Genomic DNA, 22,256 nt, shown 5'->3' on the forward strand with positions numbered 1-22,256 from the left:
CCGTTAGTCTACCAAGCACTACCTCTCTAGTAACAGTAATTGTATTAAGGACCTCATCTCCTACCAACCCTCTATCTTTAATATTCGGTAAGCTATTTGTGTCCTCCTCCGTGAAGACACAAAAAAACTTATTTAAAGTCTCAGCCATTTCCTCGTTACCCACCGCTAAATCCCCCCTCTCGTCCTCCAACATTCACTCTAGCCAGTCTCCTCTTTATATATTTGTAAAACCTTTTACTATCATTTTTAATATTTAGAGTTAGTCTAGCTTCATACTCTATCTTTCCTTTCTTTATCGCTTTCTTAGTCATTCTTTGTTGTTTTTTAAATCTTTCTCAGTCTCCTAATTCCCCACTATTTTTAGCCGCTCTGTACGCGTCAGTTTTTAATTTAATACTCTCCTTTATTTCCTTCAATATCCACGGCTAGTTATTCCTTTTCTTACAATCCTCCTTTACATGGGAATAAATTTCTGCTGAGTACTGAAAAAGATCTCCTTAAAAAACCTCCACTGTTCCTCAGCTGTCCTACCAACCAATCTGCGGCCCCGATCTACATTAGCCATTTCCGCCGTCATCTTATCATACTCCCGTCTGTTCAAGCAGAGGACACTGGTTCGGGACCCTACTTTCTCACCCTCCATCTGCATCAGAAATTCAACCATATTGTGATCACTCATCCTAAGAGGATCCCTCACAACAAGATCCCTAAATCTACCTGCCTTGTTACACAGTACCAGATCTAACATAACTCACTCCCTCGTAGGTTCCATTACATACTGTTCAAGGAAACTATCCCGACAGCATTCTGCGTCCGACTTGAGTCAACCAATCAATATGCAGATTAAAATCCCCATAATTATCGCCGTTCCATTTTTGCACACATCAATTATTTGCTTGTTTATTGTCTGCCCCACCTCAAAATTATTATTTGGGGGCCTATAGACCACACCCACCAGTGACTTACTCCCCTTACTGTTTCTTATCTCCACCTGCAACGATTCCACATTTTGCTGTTTGGACCCCATATCTTCTCTTATACTGCCCTGATATTATCCTTTATTAACAGCTAATGGAGCACATTGTATCTGATTTTCGAGGCCTGAGGTCAGTTGAACACTTTGACCACTGGTCTTACTTTGTCCTGTCCTCGGTTTTCTTCAAGAAGCGCTGGAAGCGGTGGGACATGATGGCTCTTTGCCACCCACCAGAGCCTAGGTTTCTCTTCGGGACAACAGCATGGTGGAGGTGGAAAGGCTTCAGTAAAACTCTGGATGAATCCTGGATGTTGCTCAACGATTCTGTTGTGCCTTTTATCTTTTCAAGCTCTGTGAATGGTTATATTATCCTGCAATTCATCATTAATCTTGAACTTTGTTCCAGTACTATCATACGCCTGATTTCGCAATACTGTCTTTTATCCTGACACGGTTGTATGATATATGAGCACACAGGCTTTTGTTGATATCCTATTATGCTGGAAAATCAGAATTTTTTTCTCTTTGGTGGAACAGGGAAGCCTTAGCTTAATGTGCATTACCATTTGCATTCAATCTTGTTTTGGTATGTGGTCCTGGGGGGGCGGGGTGGATAAGGGGGTCTTGCCCACCCTGCTTCTGGACCTGTGCCAAATTCTAATTAATGGGTTTCAGTGCTTATGGATTGATTATATTTCTCGTTTCTATTGGGGAACATGCTGAGTTGGTTGGATGACATGAAGGTTGTGTGGTATTTACCTGTTTTATTTTTTGCATGCTGTACATTTACACTGAGGGAGTTTTTTTTGTACCTTTCACTTTGTTTATAGATGAGATGAGTAGCACCACAGCAGGATGGTGGGGAGGTGGTTTGGTATACAGGTAGTTGGCACTGCCTTATAAATGCTCATTGTGGGTGAGGGAAAACTTCTGTTAGAACTATTGGTATGCATTTTCCTTTCATCATTTTGGAACTAAGGAATCCATACTTGTCTCCTATGAAGATACAGACAGATCATGTATCGTGGAAAAGACTAGTGGCACGATCCTGTGACCTTGACCTGCCTGTTGTTCAGAAATGCGAGCTGATATGATCAGATGAGAGGAAAAATTGCCCACCCCCACCCCCGTCCCCCCCACTATTGTTCCAGCCCTATTTAGCTGGCAAAATTGGTTTTGACCCAGAAATGGTGCAAAGCCAATTTCAGTATTAATGACATGATTTACATGTCATTAGCGAGTCCTGGACACTATTGCTGGATGCTACCTTTTCACTGGTTGAGTTTTTCACTGGCAAGAATCACAGCTGGTCTCTCCACCAGTGGAGACCAGATGTGATGGCCTCGCTAGGAGAATTGGAGACCATTGAATCCCCTGGGTTGTCAGGGGCATGGCCGGATAGTATCCTTGGGGCAGTGCCCGCCGGGTACTGTAATAGTATTGGGGCCTAAGGGAGGATGGATCCTGAATGGGGGTGGGACTGTGGTAGTGGGGGGAAGGAAGGGGAGCTCTGCAGGGATGGTTATTGGGGAGGGGAGGGAATTCTGGAGGGTTGATTGGGGGAGGGGGCAACTCTGCAAGGGGGGCTGATCAGAGAAGGAAGGAAACTCTGCAGGGGTGGTGATTGCAAAGGAGGGAACTGCAGTGTTGGTGATCGGGGAGGGAGAGACCTCTGTGTGGCTGTGGTGATTGGCATGGGTGGGTGGGTAGAAGGGTACACAGGGTGATCAACTGGGAGGTGGTCGACCAGCATGGGGGTTGAAAGGCACGTGGTGACTTTAGGATATTGGGATGCCTGTGCATTGGTACCCCAAGAGCATGGCAGCTGGCTTAACCAGTGAGCTCAGGCTTGCAGCTTGCCAAGAAATCCAGCGTGATTCTCTCTCATTTTCTAGCTCACTCAGCACATAGAACCTTTTCCTTAAGATCATACCCTGGATTCTATTATTCTGTCGTTGGCGCCTTTGGTGTTGTTGGGGTAGGGGGAAATGTGTACTGGTGTACTCCCGGGTGTATTTGGTAACTCTTGTATCTCTAACCTTTGGTCTTCTATATTCAGTTGGCCACGCAGGTAGTGACAGTAATTACTTGTTTACTTGGCTCATGTAATGTATGGTGGGCATGTCATCCATGTCAACCCTTGTTAGAGTTTCTTTGGTGAAGGGAAATGGATCGACTCTCATTGGTGGAGCCTAAGTGGCATCTCTGGGGTATTTAGTGATAGCAGTAGTTTGCTTTGTTCAACGTATAAGAATGATGTGAGTATTCTTGGCCTGACGGTCCTTATTCTAGTGTGTCATAGATCCTAATTTAACTTGATTGGCTACATTAGGGCAGTGTAATTTTATCCAGGTCAGGTGGAGACTTTGTTGCATGGACTGTAAATCACTCTTTGCTGAGATCACCCATTTTTGGAGCTTTGGAACTAATCTCCTTGAGACTTTGTTCACGTAGGGATCTAGTATCCTGTTGGCTGTGGAGACTGAGTGTGTGTCTAACTGCTTCAGTTTAATATTTTTAGAGCCTTTCTTCAGTTGGTGATTTGGCTGGATGGCGGAATAGGACGCCCTCCACCAAGTGGTCTTATATTGCAACTTCCAGACTGTGTTCTGCCTTGAGACTTGGACTCCCTTTGAGGGGCAGTACACTATTTCTTGTGAAGGTATGCTGTTCTGTTCCTGGTATCCTTTCTGCAAAAGCGGACACTGCTAGACCATGTTTGGTGTCTATTGGTTAATCCTGGTATTTCCTTTCATTATCTGGATAAGTGAGGTGTTGGTACAGGTTCTGGTTTGTTATATATAATTCTCGAGGGTTTCCCTTACTGGAAGGAGGAGATTTATCTCTTCCCGACATATTCCGTCGATGGTTGTCTTGACGATTTTTCTTCTCTTCTTCAGTAGGGTTTTTTTTGGTTTAATTTTCTGGTGATGGTGGGGCCTTAACAGTGCCTCTAATATGTCTGAAGGGGAATGAGGTCTGTTGTGTTGGTGTGCCTTAATAATCCTAGGCTCACTGGCTCCTCTGCACTGGAGTGTACACTACCATGTCTCATCTTGTACCATCTTGGTTTATCTTGATGTTCTGGAGTATTCTTTCATTGCTTGGAGATCTTGGGATGCTGAGTTAGGTCCTGTTGGGCCATATTTTACCCCATAAAGGGTCCCATATATTGTATAGCTCTGTTTTTATTGTCCTGTGGAAGAGGGCATGCATCGTGGTAGCATATCCTGATGGCTTTATCCTGCGATTCCCCCATTCCTTCTGGTATCCTATCATTATTCGTACAAAAGGAGACACTGACTGCTGTGATTGAGAATCTGAACCATTTATTTGAATATTTGCTGATCTTTTATGTGTATGTAGAATAATGATCACTGCTGTACAAGGTTTTTGGGAAGTGTCACTTCTTGTGGTAAAATGGAAAGCGGTCAATAAAAATATTCATAAAAATTAATAAAATGAAACGGTGACAGTTGTTATTTATAACTTCCTGGACTTGTTGAAGCAAATCTTAATGAATGTTGCAGTTTGAAGTATTTAAAGCAGGTTTGTGTTGATTACGTACTGGTAATTTTAAGCTAAAATGATCAGGCGAAGCTGGGACAATATCACATTGCAAATGTTCCATCATATTTTTTAACTTTTATCTGTGAACTATTTTCACAATTTCAAAATTGATTGGCAGGGAAGTGAATTACTTTTCTTTTTAAATTGCATGAAATAGTAGCAGTTGACTGTAAAACAGTCTGTCCAAACATGAATGCAGAAAGTGGGATATTTTTATGCTTGTATGTGTGATGACACTAAGTTGTATAGATGGGAGCAACAGGTTACAAATGAATATGAGTGGATTTAAATGGGTAGCAATATTGTAGCAGATGAAATTCAATAGGGAGGGGGGATGCATTGGGAATCAATTTTGCATTCAAAAAAGAAAAGTCAAATATTGTAATGGCAAGACACTGGGAACTGTGGAGAACAGGGATTTGATTGTCGCAAGTACATACATTTTGTAAATGCTATAAAAGTACACAAAATACTTGTGAAATGTTGCCTTTATTTTCAGGGAACAAGAATACAAATTGGGAGGAAGTAATGCTTCAGTTTTCATGTTCTGGCTGGACCCTATCTGGAGTACTAGTTTAGTTTTTGCGCACTGTACTTGAAGACGGTTATATTGACCTTGGAGGCAGTTCCCTGTAGATTTGTCAGATGTATATCAAAGTTTAGAGCGTATAATTATGAGGTCAGGTTACGTAAACATATCTTAAGTTTCAACGGTTGACAACTAATTTAATTGTGTTTGAAATGCTAAATGGATTCAGTGGTGTAGATGAAATAAAACAGTTTCCACTGGTGGGGGAACAACGTGTATCACTCAGTTGAATTAGGAAACATCTTTTTGCAAAAAGTTTCGCAGAAATTTTTCCTGAAAAGGCCATAGATGCTTAGTCAATTGAAATTTTCAAGATAGATTGACAGTTTGTTATTAGGCAGGGGTATCAAGAAATATTCAAAGATCTTTACAACTCCATTAGTCTAGGATTCAATTGACGAGTGGAACAAGTCATAGAACCATAGAATCCCTACAGTGCAGAAGGCAGCCATTTGGCCCATTAAGTCTACACCAACCATAATCCCACATATTTATCTTGCCAATCTCCTGACATTAGGGTCAATTTAGCATGGCCAGTCAACCTAACCTGCACATCTTTGGGCTGTGGAGGAAACCAAAGCATCCAGAGAAAACCCACGCAGACACGGGGAGAACGTGCAAACTCCACACAGTGCATACAGCCCTTTTGGGAAAAAGAAGTGTAGTAAAATGATGACCACTGTGTAGTTTTCATATTTCTGAACAGAAATTACCAAAACCAGATTCCATTATTGTTTGGAACTTCATTTCAAAATAAAGTATGCATCAGCAGAGTTTGCTGTTATGAATGCTTTGCGTCTTTCAATTAATAGAAAAGTAGTATGTTTGAAGGTTTAAAAAGCTTCAAGAAATTCCTTTTGAGATCTTCAGGGACGTAGAGTCTTTTCAATTTCCAGCATCCATCAAGTCTGCTTAATGTCATCCTGAATTTTTAAATACTAGGTGTGACTAAATGTCTAGAAAATATTGCATCAAATAGAAAAATGTTATAGTAGCAGCAGATTAACTTGTAACCTGCTCCTGTCTCAACTCCACTTTCTTCCTCTCCTCTGCATATCCCTTATTCCTTTAATGTCCAAATATTTTTGATCTTGGTCTTAAATATATTCAAGTCTGAGCATCTGCAGTTCTCTTGATGATGAATTCCTAAGATCATTTAATTCTGCATTGGCAGAGATTCTGCTATTCAGCCTGTCAAGTCTGCGCTGACAACGATCCCATCGAGGCCTTATCCCCCTTAACCCCATGTATTTAATCTGCTAGTCCCCTGACATGTATTCACCCTGATAGTCTCCCTGACACTAAGGGGCAATTTAGCATGGCCAATCAACCTAACCCGTACATCTTTGAAGTGTGTGAGGAAACTGGAGCACGCAGATGAAACCCATGCAGATGTGGGAGAATGTGCAAACTCCACACAGTCACCCAAGGCCGAAATTGAAACTTGGTCCTAGGCGCTATGAGGCAGCAGTGCTAACCACTGTACTGCCCTGATTCTCTGCTCTTTGAATGAAGACATTTCTCCTCATCTCAGTCCTAAATGATGACCTCTTATCCTAAGACTATGATTCTAATTCAAGAGTCAGTCAGGGAAAGCAGCCTCTACTTATTGCAAATAAATTAGATTTCTGTCAACTGTCCCAAATTTTGGTTGTTTTTGTAATGGGATGAATGTGTTACTAATAAAGTTGTTTAATTATAATTATAGGATTTGAAACCATGGTTTCCTCCAATTGATCCACCACAGCTAAGCTATGAAGGTAAGAAAACTTGATGACCCATTTCTGTTTGGGAGATAAGATTGACTAATGTACAGTTAACTTTTTTTTATTCATTATGGATGTGGGTGTCACTGGCTAAACCAGCATTTATTGCCCATCCCTAATTGCGCTTGAAAAGATGCTGCTGAGCTTCCTCCTTGAAGCGCTGCATCCCTGAGGTGTAAGTACACCCACAGTGTTGTTAGTGAAAGAGTTCTTGGATTCTGATCTAGTGACACTGAAAGAATAGTGTTATGTTTCCAAGTCAGAATGATGAGGGCTTGGAAGGGAACTTCCAGCTGGTGGTCTTCCCAGGTACCTGTTCCTCTTATCCTTTGGATGGTAGTAGTTATGGGTTTGGAAGGTGTTGCCTAAAGAACCTTAGTGAGTTCCTACAGTGTTGCTTGTAGGTGGCACACACAGATGCCACTGTCCATCAGTGGTGGAGGGAATGAATGTTTGGAGGGATAGCAATCAAGCTGGTTCCTTTGTCTTGGGTAGTATTGAGCTTCTTGAAGCTGCACTCAAGATAAGTGAAGACTAAAGTTTATAAAGCTTATTTATTAGTGCCACAAGTAAACTTACATTTAACACTGCAATGAAGTTATTGTGAAAATTCCCTAGTCGCCACAGTCCAGCATCTGCTTGGGTACGCTGAGGGAGAATTTAGCATGGCCATTGCACCTAACCAGCATGTCTTTACACTTCTGACTTGTGCCTTGTAGATGGTGAATAAGCTTTGGGGAGCGAGGAAGTAAGTCAGTCACTGTAAGATGCCTAGCCTTTGATTTGCTCTGATAGCCACAGTACTTATGTGGCTGTACAATTCAGTTTCTGGTCAATGATAGCCTCCAGAATATTGGTAGTGGGGGATTCAGCAATGGTAATGCCATTGAGTGTCAAGGGTGATAGATCTTTCTTATTGGAGATAGTAATTTTCTGGCATTTATGTGATGCAAATGTTATTTGCCACTTGTCAGCCCAAGCCTGGATAATGTCCAGGTATTGATGCATTTGGACATGGGCTGCTTCAGTATCTGAGCAGTTGCAAATGATGCTGAACAAATTATAGTCATCAGCGAACATCCCCATTTCTGATCTTAGGATGGAAGGAAGGTTGAGAACTAGGTACAAAAGTTAAAGTAAGCTCTAATTTTAGCTGTGCTGTGGTAAATTATTTGATTTAAGGATTGCAGAAGCAGGCAGCACATTGAAGAAACAGTCAGATTTTATTCTAGTTCTCCAGGTGATAAAATCACAGATGGCTGATTCATTGTAAAGTTAAGTTGAAAATAGTTAGTTTCCCAAACGAAAGGAATTTTGTAGAATGTATTATTGTGGACCACAGTTGTGTATCTCTGAAGACTATGTTAAGTAAGCATTGACTGAGACAATGGAGCAGACCACTTTGTTCAGCTGGAAAATAGTGTCTGGTTTAGTGAATCAAAGCAAAAAGACAATGTTTAAACGTTTTCAAAAGCAATAGGTTTGAGTTGGCTAAGAACACTTCACTGTTTTTGTTTCAACTTTGTATACAGATTTAAATGCCACAGAGACTGAATGAAAGCCTCCTATCCACCTCTTGCTTATGAAGGTCTTGTATGAAAAACGTTTAAATAATCTGAATTCAATTCCCACATGGAATCAAACCATTAGGTTGGGACCTGATTGGTTATATCGTCTAATGAGACCACAAAAGTGGACATTGGCAAGTCATTTTGTTATAACAGTTGCTCTGTTTGGGGCTAAAGTAGAGCAATGGACTGCTTTGCTTCCGTTGAATGTATTCTGTTACCAGCCGTAACATCTGTTCCCTCGATTCTTACAAAAATAATTGCCAAAACGATGGAATGAAGATTGGATTAAATGTTGAATAATTATCACGGACTTGATTTTGCCAATTCTTTGTTAAACTTGACTTTTTCTTGTGTTCGAGGAGCAAATGCTCCTGGCCTTTGGCAGCTTATCCTCTTCCAAGTTTATTTTGTGTCAGGTTTAGAATTTTGAAATCTTGAAATTTTGAATTAGAAATTATGGAGAAAACAATTGAAAACAGTGTAGTTATCATGTGTAGTAATGGGATCATTTGGAATAAAGTACTTAAGTTTTGTCAAAGTTCCGGGTCTTGAATTTCTGATCCATTTGTTCGTGAACTGAAATGGCACATTACAAGCGGTTTTGCCTACCAAGTTCGAGGGAGAATATTTTTAAAGTTACTGATGCCAGTTTGATTTATGGTAGAACGTTATTGCAACACAAGTGTAACTGATATTTTGCACCGTTATCTGTTACCTGTTCCAAATATTGCAAATTATTTTAGGATACCCACTGCATTGTAGCGCAGGATTTCCATATAATGCTGTTACAATTTTTATTAAAAAGGCATTTGTAAGATGAAGGTTAAGGCAGTTTTTTTTTTGCTCACATATTCTACTTTTTTATATGTTTTGGTGTAAAATTGACATTCCTTCATGAAGATACTAGGCAAGCACCCCAATGCCTAGGCTTTAAGTTGCTGCAGCGTAATATGCCGGAGCTACCTGCAATAACTAGGCTGCTGATTTAATGGAGGATTTTCCCCTCCTGTGTTTTCTCCTCTACTTTCCTCTCACTGAGCTGAAGAAGTTGGGATATTCTTGCCAAATTCCTGACAAATGGGCTGAATTTGGAACTGACCTGACACAAAGTAGTGATCTTATCATTTTGTAGAACAAAATGCTGCTGCACCAACAGTTGTACCAAACACTGAAGACATGAGGGAAGAAATTTGATACCTGCTAAACACAGTTTTGTTTTTAGTCTATTAATTTTGAATGGCTCAATACATTTCTCTGTGCTGTGTCCAATTCAGCATGACAAATATAATGTTATTTTAGAAAAGAGAGGCTTGATTTTACAATGGACGCAAAATTCTTATAAATGTTATAGTAATAGTGGAGGTACTAACTGTTCTGATGTTAACTGCCTTATTTTTATTTTTGCCGCTTATGTTGTTGAAAGATTGTCTGGATCAGGTATCCAACTAGCATCTTTTTCCCCTAAGGTAATGCATGTTCTTGTTTCCAGTGTTGATCCCTAAGAGATGGTGTTACCTGAGGATGTCTGTATTGAAGAGGTACTGTCACATTGTGAAAGTTCAGCTACTGGGCCCAATTCTTTTTGGCAGGCCTTACCTGGATGAACGCCACAGGAACTGGGCAGTTGAAGCAGAGCTCATCCAATATGAGTAAGTTCTGCTAAATCAATATCATGCATCCTCAAAAGCATAGAATTCTAAGCATGCAAGGCTATCATTTTGTATGTGAATTTTGGTTCAAGATTTTCAATAGAAAGGTATCTTTATATAGTATTCCTTATATCCTTTCCAGCTTTTATGTATAAATTTTCCAGTGTTTACTGATCTTTAACTCCAAACTGTTGAGTCTTGCCATCCTTTCTGATGAATTGTAAGATTTTCTATCTTTTACAAATTTTGATTTTCCGTTGCACGTAGAATTGTTGATTGTTGTTATCTCCTCTCTTTGCATTATATTGTCAAAAAAGTATATAATTGAGTTAGAAAATGCAAAATGTAAAGCTATATATGCCAGGGATGCATGAGGTGGTTAAAATGAACTGTTCCTTGACCACACTGCATGAACATTACATGGGCAGTCCATATTGTGGGGTTACGAATGGGGTGTTGTTTTCACTTGCAATAGTGCCGGCTGATGCCTCCAATGAGGGCTGTTGTAGTCACAGCTGATATTACTACTTGACAAGTCAGATTGCAGAGAGGAACCTGGCTTGATAGATTCGGACTTTTTTTTGAAAGTGGTGGAAAATTACTGAACAAATTCACAAGAGTATGCTGATATACTTTAATAAATAATAAAATATTAAACATTGTAAATAAACTATATTGCACCTGATAAGATGATTGGAAATATCTTAATACAAAACAATGCTTCAAACTTTCACTGTTCCTTCAACCTTATTCTATTTCTACAGACACAATCAGAAAAATAAAACATGTCTCTCATACTCTAATATTCCGGGTAAGTATGCGCGAGCTGTGGTCAGACACACTACGCTCCAAATGACAGATGTGACCAAAGCAGATTCCGTGGCTTTCCTAACAACCCAAACTCTGTCATTCTTACAAAGGTTTCCAATCTCCACATTTGAAGAACCTGGCATTGAATTCCCTCCAAATATTCATCCTATTCAGACAGCTTAAAAAAGAATCCTTTCCAAGGTTTCAATCTCACACTCTGAAATTCCTTCTTCCTCGTTCTCCGAGTACACTCAAGCCTTGTCTTCCAAGCACGTTTTAAGATTTTTGGCAGAACACCACTGCGCCATAAGTGTGCCTTTGCACTTCTGGTTTGCAACCTTCGACTGCTTCACAGATCTTCTGGGTTTCTCTTGAAACTTAATTTCAAATCTGCTCCTCATATCCCTCTCTCTGTCTTTAACGTGGAGCTTATTATTCTGCCCCTTTCAACTTTATTTAACAAGATCTGTTTATGATTGTCCTTATCCCTGCGTGGGATCTTGTTCAGGGACCTGTTTCTGCCCCTTCATGTTTTTATGTTTTCTATTCCTCAGCATTGATATTACTTATCATGAGCATGAATTTAACCACATCAAACTAATCAGTATCTACATGGTTAAGCTGACTTTTGAAAGGGTTGTGTGCAGGAGGGATGAGGAGGGTAATATGACCTTGTCCAATAGTGGGATGTTATTCACAAAGCATTTTTCCTTCATAGTTGTGATGAACTGCGGGACCTTGATCTCAAAACACTGAAGATAATTGACCTTTTGGAATCTGCACACAGGGCTCTGCTTGTTTATGCTGTAAGTGCCAACAGAATGGTTGAAAGGCCTAATTTTCATGCTCCTTTTTTCATGCCCCTAAATGCTAGCTTTTCATCTAATTTCAAATCCTTTTTCAGTTGAAGCGACCACTACTGATCCAGTTTGTTCGTGTTGTTGATGAAAACCTTGTTCAGGTAAGAACCCAGTTATTTTCCATTTGTGCATTACTGATTCTTAAAAAGCTGTAAATGACACAAAGTATAAATATTTAAACTAAATTTATGAAATGTGAAGGTTTGGTCAGGGCCATCACTCTGTATCAGACCAAATCCAAAGTCCAGAAAGTATCACTGATCAATCTATCAAAACAAGATCTTAGTCCTTTAAAAATATTATTTGATAAAAATCATTTTGTGTATGCCTATGGATTTTCTTCCTCCTCTGATATTTAAATTTTCTGGATATTTATCATATAAGTTCAACTAAAGATGATGCATCACCCAACAAAATGGCGAAAAGGGTATGTTCTGGGTTATGTTCAAAGGTTAACATAACTAAAAATACTAAACTGTAGTGTCCTTTACATACAGATCTATAACTAGGTTTTATAATATATTGACACTATCTTGACTTACTGGGTGGAATTTTCCTGTCCCACCCACTACGGGAATCGTAGTGGACAGGACCGGACCGTGCAAAGGTCCATTTGATCTCGGGCGAGATTTTCTGGTCTTGGGGCGAGTGCAGCTGGAAAATCCTGCCCATTCTGTTTACTGTGATAGTTATGAGTCTTGTGCTTTATTATGTCTTGAAGATGCAGCGTGTGCATTTTAATTCAGAAAATAAATTCAGATTTATTTTTAGTGTTCCACTTTGGAAGAAGCAATACAAGTGGTAAAGCAACAAATGATTTTTCGGGATGTCTGGAAGACGTTGACTTTTGGGAATAAAATGCAGGTGGCTACAGTCCTTGCTCTTACTGGTCTTCATTGTGAGTATTACCTCAGTACATGTTACTGTCTGTTAAGAATTCTGAGACTCTTTCCTACATCCAGTTGATAATTTATGCATTGTTTAAAGTGAGCCTCTATCTTTCAATCAGGAAGGATTTTACAACTCTTGAAATTTTGTTGAAAGATAAATATTTCAAGTTACTAGTACTTGAAAGTTAGCAAAAACGTACTGCAGGAAAGCATTGGTGCATTGGCTGTATGCTAATGCTAAACGTGTGCTTTGGAAATATACCATTTGATGGCAAATTTAACTCACTGGTGTATTTGCCTATGGCTTGCAGACTTTTTTGTGTTATGCACTTAATATATCTACTAACAATTCTTAGGTTTTTTATTTACTTGAGAAGTTGAAAGTTTAGGGTAAACTTTGGGATGCATTTATCTCATGAGACATTCTTCAGTGGCACTGGACATAGGGAAGCAATGGGGAAAGAGAGTACAGGAGTGGGGAAAGCAAAAGTGATATAGAGCAATTTATAATTTGCTTCATGACAGTTGTTATCTTCCTGTGTTGTAAGTTCAAATGAGTTTAGTTTACATAAACAGTTCAGATTTTGTGTGTATAGCATTTTATTTATATGAATAGACTTGGAAGACTTTAAAATTTAAGTTCCATTGTGCCTAGTATATAAGACAGACAGAAAAGTGATCTTGCAACCATGCCATTATGAAGTTAGCATATATCATCCTGTAAGTGTCAGTCCCATTGTTTCTGGCCTAAAAAACTAACTTTTCACATTCCTGTGTAAAAGTGACCCATGTTTCTCAGGGATCAAAGCCCAAAAATCTAATAATCAAACTGGAGGTGCTAATTATCCAATTTCATTGTGAATATATAGATACTAATGAAACAAAACACTAGTAACTAAATGATTAAAACATTTCTACATTTAAGATTATTTATGCAATCAGATTCTGAATGACAATTAGTATGAATTATGTAATGTTGTTTTTAGTTTATTCCGTTGTCTATTTTGGGTCCAAAATCAAACATGCGTGTCAGCTCTTCAAAAACGTTATGCATGTAAAAATCTTGTCTTTTCAGACTTTTTAAAGACCGTCATTAAAAAATGATCTCAAAATTGCCAATTTTAAATGCATTTATACAGCCATTGCGCCTGTTCCTGTCAGTCTTCAGAATATGTTTTGGTATATCTTAAGTGTTGCTTGTTCCGAATTTGCTCTGTTCCTCATCAACCTAATTTCATTAATGATAGAACTTCCTTGCACCTATTGTTGTCAAAATGATGCTCACACTCCAAGCACCTTGTCATGGGTGCTGAAAGTATGCAGAATGGGTAGATTGAGACATTAGTTAGCATACAATGCTGTTTTGACATCGGCCATGCAATTTTCTGCCTCGCCACTCCATCTAATGCCTCTCTTGAACACTCAAAACTAAACGTGTTCAACAGTTGAAAGACATACCAGAAATTTTATGCAGCATGTTAAAGTTAAACAATGTATAATGCAAAGTAGAATGATCTGGGAAGGTGTGTAATAAGAAACCTTTAATTCTTTTTAAGAGGGTATTGAATTGAGTCCATGAAAGAATGTTTACTTCTCCTGCTGTCACCAGGATTTTCTATGAAGTTATGCTTTAGCAGTTTAGGATTAAACTTGATCCTTGTTCTGTAATTTAGCTGGATTTTCTTTCTCTCCTGTAGATTTCGGTCTCATAAAGCAATACTCTATGGATCATAATGATCTGTTTGAACAATTTGAAGATCAGTGCTTTCAGGAAGAGGAGGTAAAATATTCACCTGACCCTTTGGAAGTAATATTGCCTCATTCATAACAAAATTCTATGAATTCAGATATGTTTCAATCAAGTATGTTCAGTGCTACAATTAAGAATGAAAAAATATATATTTTGAGAGGATTCATACTTTTCTAAATAAAATGTTCCTTGAAACACAAAAAAAACAGTATAAAAGGTGTGATGTTACTGTACCTTTAAGAAAGTTTTTTTTAAATCATGATTTCTGCAGCTCTCAGCCTCTCTGTTTTTCTCATTGTTGTGGCTGACTACGATGGGTCCTTTTGTTGCTACTTAAGTGGTTTAAATGGGGTTGTTTGTGTTTACTGTGTGATTAATTTTATGACACTGCATTGTTAGGTTTAAGGCTTCATTTTTAGTTCTGAACTGCAGTTGAGTTTTAGAAGGAACAGCAAACTAAAAAGAAGTGTTTTCCCTCTCTCCCTGTTGGTTTGAAAATTCTGTTCTAATTCCACTTCTCTGTCCAGCATCCTTATGCCAATGTACAGAAAAATTCTGCCAAACGAAGATAAACTTTCAGAATCTCTTTTATTTGATTTTGTATCAGGCCTTGCTAATTGAGGGTTAGTATTATTAATATCTTTAACTTTTTTTATGACCAGAGAGCAAAAGCATTTCACAAACATTGGGAATCGGACATGAAAAAGCAGCATTATGAAGCTGCAGTGAGGTCTTTGAATGAAGCAATAAGAGTGTGGTAAGCTTTCCATGTTAAGAATACGTGCACATTCAGGTTTTTGAATGCATGAGTAAGGCTAATGGATTAGAGTGGTAATGTACGCATTTTAGTACCTTCACTTGAGCATGAATTAATTTCACTTTATCCAGTTGTGGGCTTCTGTGCAGCAATTCTTGCCAAAAGTGCAATTCTAAAGATGAAAAGACCTAAGGTAATGGGTGTTGGTTTATGGTAGTGATTTTTTTTTCAAACGGTAAGCTTGAAATTTCAAAGTACATAGAACATAGAACATTACAGCGCAGAACAGGCCCTTCGGCCCACGATGTTGCGCCGACCAGTTTTTTCAAAAAAAAAACACTGACCCACTAATCTAAACCAATCCCTTTTAGTCCATAAACCTATCCATAGATCTCTTAAACGCCCCCAAACTAGGCGCATTTACAACCGCAGCAGGCAGGGCATTCCAATCCCTCACCACCCTCTGGGTAAAGAACCTACCCCTGACATCCGTCCTATAACTACCACCCCTTAATTTAAAGCCATGCCCCCTCGTGCTAGCATTCTCCATCCGAGGAAAAAGGCTATCACTATCCACCCTATCTAAACCTCTAATCATCTTATATGTTTCAATAAGATCCCCTCTTAGCCTCCTTCTTTCCAGCGAAAACAACCCCAAATCCCTCAGTCTCTCCTCATATGACCTCCCCTCCATACCAGGCAACATCCTGGTAAACCTCCTCTGCACCCTCTCCAAAGCCTCAACGTCCTTCCTGTAATGTGGGGGAAGTAGGCGTTGAGACAATGATGAGTTATTTAAGGATGCTTTTCAAACATTTTGGGCGGCACTATAGCACAGTGGTTAGCACTGCTGTTTCACAGCTCTAGGGACCTGGGTTTGATTCCCGATTCGGGTCACTGTCTGTGTGGAGTTTGCACGTTCTCGCATCTGCGCAGTTTCCTCCCACAGTCCAAAGATGTACGGTTTAGGTTGATTAGCCATGATAAAATTGCCCCTTAGTGTCCTGAGATGCATAAATTAGAGGGATTAGTGGGTAAAATGTAGGGAAATGGGGGTAGGGCTTGGGTGGGATTGTGGTCAGTGCAAACTTGATGGGCTGGAGGGTCTCTAACTGCACTGTAGGATTTTATGATTATGATTTACTCTGATTGCAGAGCATTAACAGGTTTTAAGTCTCAGTTCCCAATGAAAGAAAGAAAAAGCTGAAGCATTTTATCTTTCATAGGTTTTATCCCCCTTTATTCGTATAAGTTGTAACTTAATGTGTGATTTAAACATTTTGAAGTAATTTCTCAAAACAGCTGATATAGCCTAGATCATCAATGAAAATAGGTATTAAAAATTATGGATTATGTTTGCTTGCAAAGATTATGCATTCAAAATGTTCTATTTGTTTATGTTACCACAAATTCTACATTGTGATTTTTGTTGCATTCTGTGAAATGTTATGGTATGGAGAAGTAATTTGTGTAAATTCTTGTTGTAGTGCATTTAATCATTTGCTGTATGAGAAGAGATCTTATTGCTATTTCCAGTTGTGTCAGTACAAGTAAGTCATCATCTTTTCACAACATATTGTCATTTTAGCAAAGAAATAATTCTAGATAATGCATTACACTTGAAAAGTTTGGTCTTGGATATCTCGTGGGATAGTTGTGTTTTTATTAATGCAACTTATGGGTTGGGTGATGTTTTTGAAGAGCTTTTCTCTTAAATCCTAAACATATGCATGTCTTGCAATATGTTAAGGGTAGAGCCAGCCAGGGTATCCCTGAAACACGGCTTATATTTTGTGTTCATTTTCTTTCTGATGAGGTTTAAAGCCAGGTCAACACCAGTCCTCTAAAACATCAGGAACTCTTGGTTATTCTTGTTCTAAAATGTTCTAATATCTGGCTGATAGACGGCATAGTCCAGATGACCCTTTCTCAAAGTGGTTAGCTCTGTTGCCTCTCCACATCAAGGACTTGGATTCGAATCCGGTCCTGGGTGACTGTGTGCAATTTGCACATTCTTCCTGTTACCGCGTGAGTTTTCTCGGAGTGCTCTGATTTCCCCTCTCAGCCCAAAGGTTAGGTGGATTTGCCATGCTAAATTGCCCCTTAGTGTCAGAAAATGTGTACGTTAGGTGGATTAGCCATGGTAAATGCCTGGGATATCAGAATTAGGGTGGGGCAGGCAGGCCTGGATAAAGTGTTCTTATGGAGGAGAGGTTATGCAAATTCAGTCGGCCAAATGTCCTCCTGCACTGTAGGGATTCTATGGTCCTTTGTTAGACCGATTGCAGTGAATTATTTTGCAAAGACAATATCCAGCGAGTAGACATTATTGAGTCTAACTTTTTAAATCAAAACACAACTTTCACCCCCTTTTCATAGATTTCCTCAAGTATGAAGATATAAAGTCCTGTTCAGAAACACTTCACATATTGTGATAACAGTGTTGAATACTAAGCATAAACCTCAGAGGAATCTCTACTGCAGTTCTCCTCTTCTTCCAGGAAGTGGACAATTTTTTTTTAATGACGGATTATGCTCAAGTACAATTCCTAATTTTATTGAATGAAAAAATGTAATGGCCACACTCCAAATCATCGGGGCTAAGTACTTCACTCTGAGTACTTATTCATGAGGACTCCATGTCTTCCTTCCAGCTAAATACTGAGTAGTAACTGTGGCAAAGTTCAAGCAACATTTGTGAAATATTTAAATTTTTAGCGTATGGTTATCATGAAATGTTACATGTTACTGCCCATTGCTCTGTCAAATCGTTACGTGCCATTTGCAGAAGTTTTGCCTTTGAAAATATAGAATTATGTTAAATGCTATGACTTGTAAAAGGCCTTGCATTCTTCCTGTGTCAGGTTTTAAGAAGTGCACCTGTAAAATTTTTGCATTTACGCATTTAGAACAATGGCTGGACTTTCTTTTTCTGTCATCTCTTTTGAGATTCCTGCTCCAATTTCTCATTTTAGGGAGAAAATGCTGGAAAATCACAGCAGGTCAGCTTTGAGAAAGGGTCATTTGGACTCAAAACGTCAGCTCTTTTTTCTCTCTTTACAGATACTGCCAGACCTGCTGAGATTTTCCAGCATTTTCTCTTTCGATTTCAGGTTCCAGCATCTGCAGTACTTTGCTTTTATCCTTTTTTTCCTCCCATGGAGAAATCATTAAATATTCTTCCTTGAAAGTAGTATTTTAAAATTAATTTTGATAGCAAAAGCCCAATTTGTTTCAATGCTTGAATCTTAATCTCTACATTTGGATTACAGTGCAACCATTATTATTATAAGATTGTATTTGTACACTACAGTTTGTTCACATTGTGCCACTTTTGACAGGAAAGCATGGAGTGATGCCAAAAGGTGTATTGTCCTGCGGCCTCATTCCATAGAGGTAAGTTTAATATAAACGTTTTGTTGGTAATTAGATTTCATTAAGAGTTTCTAGTGACAACAGCATAAGCACAAAAGTTCAGTGGTATCTGAACCCCATATAAATTATTGCTTAGAAGTTACATCTTATATAGTATGAGTTGGCGAAGGCACTTTTTTTCCTTTGGTGACACTGTTGTGGCAAATCTTTGGATCCCTTTTGTAGTAATGATGTCCTTGCTGAAGCTTACTAATGCACCTGAACTTTAAACTTCTTAAGTTGAAGTTTTTTATTCATTGCCAGGAAATAAACTGTTAGGCTGTAACAGCTGAGCTCAAGGGTACCATTTTGGGGTAACCCAATATTGTGCTGGAGAACTTCCCATGGAATGTGTGCACAGCAATTGCCTGGGAAGTGCAGACTTCATGTGGACAATTGCTGTATTCATTCTCCACTCTCCATTCACCTGACAAAGGGTCAGCGGCCTGAAAGCTTGTGGCTTTTGCTATCAAATAAACCTGTTGGACTTTAACCTAGTGTTGTGAGACTTCTTACTGTGTCAATCATTCTAAAATGCAGTTTAAGCTGCAAACTTTGGATGTTTCAACTGTATTTCATCAACAGTTACCCAGGAACAGTTGGAAAAATTTAAACCATTGATAGCTTCAAGGTAAACTTTGTACAATTCTACACAGAACCCCATGTTACTCCATTCACACCCCGAACCTCCGGGGGCCTTTGTCTACCCCAACTGCCCACACCTCTCGCCTCAGTCATTAAAAAAAGGCATGTTTTATTTACCTATAACTCAATAGTTACGATAAACAAGTTCAAGGAAATAAAAGCACTTTTAACTTTAGTGTAATTATTTTGAAGATCTTGACCAGGGTCCACATAAGGCGCCCCCGCCCCCATCCATTTACCTAAAGACTTCTCCCTGCTATTTTCATTAGGACCTTTAAACTCCTATTACAGCAGCCAGTGCTGTAAAAGGAAAAGTGGGAGTGTTCTCCTTTGGCCTGCTGCTTTTGGTCTTTGACAATGGAGCCAGGATGCATTGTGCTGCCTGAATCTCACCAGCTTGAGTCAGGCGCTTAGGAGTTTTATTGCGGCTAAGTGAATACAGAGTGGCAATCTGATGCTGGTTGCCGCTCCTTGGCAGTTATGGCCTTTTGTATTCCGGTACAGTTAGGACTCTGTTCCGTCTCTTCAATATTTATAAATTGCAGAGCTGCTGGTATGTTTGTTGGCAGGACCTCGATTAATGGGCTTAACATTATTCATAGATACTTTTTTTCCATCTGACACTATTGCCCTATTTCCCCCCTAGTCCGAAAGATGTGGGCAGCACAGTAGCACAGTGGTGGATTGTGGTCGGTGCAGACTCGTTGGGCCGAAGGGCCTCTTTCTGCAGTGCATGTTCCAATGTTCCATGCTCTATGTGCTGATTAGGTGCGTTGGCCATGCTAAAACCTCCCTCTGTACCCGAACAGGCGTCAGAGTGCGGCGACTCGGGGATTTTCATAGTAACTTCATTGCAGTGTTAAAGTAAGTCTACTTGTGACACAAATGAATAAACTCAAAATTTTTAAATTCTCAGGTTCTGAAGTCTGTGTAATAAGTTGGGACTGAATTCTGTACCAATATTAACAATGTGTGACCAAAATATTCATGTAGGGCATATTAGTAACATGCATATCGCCAGTTCTCATGTATTTGTGTACTGACTATTTATACTGTATACTGAGTATTGTTTTTCTCTCCCTCTTAGGGTCATTATCTTTTTGCAGGAGCGCTCTGTGGTAAAGGCTGGTATAGTCGTGCTTTGAAGGCTAATTCTTTGGCGATTCAAGTATGTCAGTGGAAAGGGTTGAATGTGAAGGGTTTAACAGAACAGCGAGAACTGATCCAGACTGAACAAATGCTTTCATTAAAAGGTTGGTGCAGACATGTTTTTACTTGCTGAATTTACTATTCCAAAGAATTGATATTCCTTCATTTATGATAACATCAATATCTGGACAATTTAACAAACATTAACATCGTTATCCCTAATCCTGTTTTTAATCCTGTAACTAACATACTTTTACAGTGCTTTATCTTGTTGTGAGAAATTGAAGTGGTTAAAATAATCCTGGTGTCTGTATTTTGGCATCTTTCTATCGTATGATTTTGATAATGAAATATGTTTGGTGAATGGAAAATCCTCAGGAAGGGACTTTAACCTGGATAATGTAAACTGGATAATGGGGTACAAGAGAGATTCACACCCCCTAGACTAGCTAACTCTGAGGGTCAGGAACAAGATGGTGCTGCTGAGGGGAGTAATGGTGAGAGGAAGGAGGGGGGAGTGGGGAGGAAGGGTGAGAGGAAGGAGGGGGGAGTGGGGAGGAAGGAGGGGGGAGTGGGGAGGAAGGAGGGGGGAGTGGGGAGGAAGGAGGGGGGAGTGGGGAGGAAGGAGGGGGGAGTGGGGAGGAAGGGTGAGAGGAAGGGTGAGAGGAAGGGTGAGGGGGGAGTGGGGAGGAAGGGTGAGAGGAAGGGTGAGGGGGGAGTGGGGAGGAAGGGTGAGGGGGGAGTGGGGAGGAAGGGTGAGGGGGGAGTGGGGAGGAAGGGTGAGGGGGGAGTGGGGAGGAAGGGTGAGGGGGGAGTGGGGAGGAAGGGTGAGGGGGGAGTGGGGAGGAAGGGTGAGGGGGGAGTGGGGAGGAAGGGTGAGGGGGGAGTGGGGAGGAAGGGTGAGGGGGGAGTGGGGAGGAAGGGTGAGGGGGGAGTGGGGAGGAAGGGTGAGGGGGGAGTGGGGAGGAAGGGTGAGGGGGGAGTGGGGAGGAAGGGTGAGGGGGGAGTGGGGAGGAAGGGTGAGGGGGGAGTGGGGAGGAAGGGTGAGGGGGGAGTGGGGAGGAAGGGTGAGGGGGGAGTGGGGAGGAAGGGTGAGGGGGGAGTGGGGAGGAAGGGTGAGGGGGGAGTGGGGAGGAAGGGTGAGGGGGGAGTGGGGAGGAAGGGTGAGGGGGGAGTGGGGAGGAAGGGTGAGGGGGGAGTGGGGAGGAAGGGTGAGGGGGGAGTGGGGAGGAAGGGTGAGGGGGGAGTGGGGAGGAAGGGTGAGGGGGGAGTGGGGAGGAAGGGTGAGGGGGGAGTGGGGAGGAAGGGTGAGGGGGGAGTGGGGAGGAAGGGTGAGGGGGGAGTGGGGAGGAAGGGTGAGGGGGGAGTGGGGAGGAAGGGTGAGGGGGGAGTGGGGAGGAAGGGTGAGGGGGGAGTGGGGAGGAAGGGTGAGGGGGGAGTGGGGAGGAAGGGTGAGGGGGGAGTAAGGGTGAGGGGGGAGTGGGGAGGGGAGAGGAAGGGTGAGGGGGGAGTGGGGAGGGGAGAGGAAGGGTGAGGGGGGAGTGGGGAGGGGAGAGGAAGGGTGAGGGGGGAGTGGGGAGGGGAGAGGAAGGGTGAGGGGGGAGTGGGGAGGGGTGAGGAAGGGTGAGGGGGGAGTGGGGAGGGGTGAGGAAGGGTGAGGGGGGAGTGGGGAGGGGTGGAGAGGAAGGGTGAGGGGCGGGGAGGAAGGGTGAGGGGCGGAGTGGAGAGGAAGGGGGAGTGGAGAGGAAGGGTGAGGGGCGGAGTGGAGAGGAAGGGGGAGGGGCGAGTGGGGAGTGTGGAGAGGAAGGGGGAGGGGCGAGTGGGGAGGAAGGAGGGGGGGAGTGGGGAGGAAGGGTGAGA

The 22,256-nt window shown here is 41.1% G+C and overlaps 1 protein-coding gene across 1 annotated transcript in view; it reads left to right on the forward strand.

Annotated features, from left to right (window-relative positions):
- LOC145359822 (uncharacterized) overlaps window positions 1-22,256 on the forward strand; it is a 114,755-nt gene that overhangs the window by 6,641 nt on the left and 85,858 nt on the right. Inside the window, exons 3-12 of the mRNA XM_080214605.1 lie at window positions 6,844-6,895; window positions 9,962-10,121; window positions 11,650-11,737; window positions 11,836-11,892; window positions 12,563-12,689; window positions 14,379-14,461; window positions 15,094-15,188; window positions 16,676-16,738; window positions 18,530-18,584; window positions 20,335-20,500. Of these exons, the coding sequence (XP_080070731.1) occupies window positions 6,844-6,895; window positions 9,962-10,121; window positions 11,650-11,737; window positions 11,836-11,892; window positions 12,563-12,689; window positions 14,379-14,461; window positions 15,094-15,188; window positions 16,676-16,738; window positions 18,530-18,584; window positions 20,335-20,500 (946 nt within the window). The remainder of the gene's footprint in view (window positions 1-6,843; window positions 6,896-9,961; window positions 10,122-11,649; window positions 11,738-11,835; window positions 11,893-12,562; window positions 12,690-14,378; window positions 14,462-15,093; window positions 15,189-16,675; window positions 16,739-18,529; window positions 18,585-20,334; window positions 20,501-22,256) is intronic.

The sequence above is a fragment of the Carcharhinus amblyrhynchos genome, chromosome 29 (assembly GCF_965287045.1).
Source record: "Carcharhinus amblyrhynchos chromosome 29, sCarAmb.v2.hapA, whole genome shotgun sequence".
Lineage (NCBI taxonomy): Eukaryota > Metazoa > Chordata > Chondrichthyes > Carcharhiniformes > Carcharhinidae > Carcharhinus > Carcharhinus amblyrhynchos.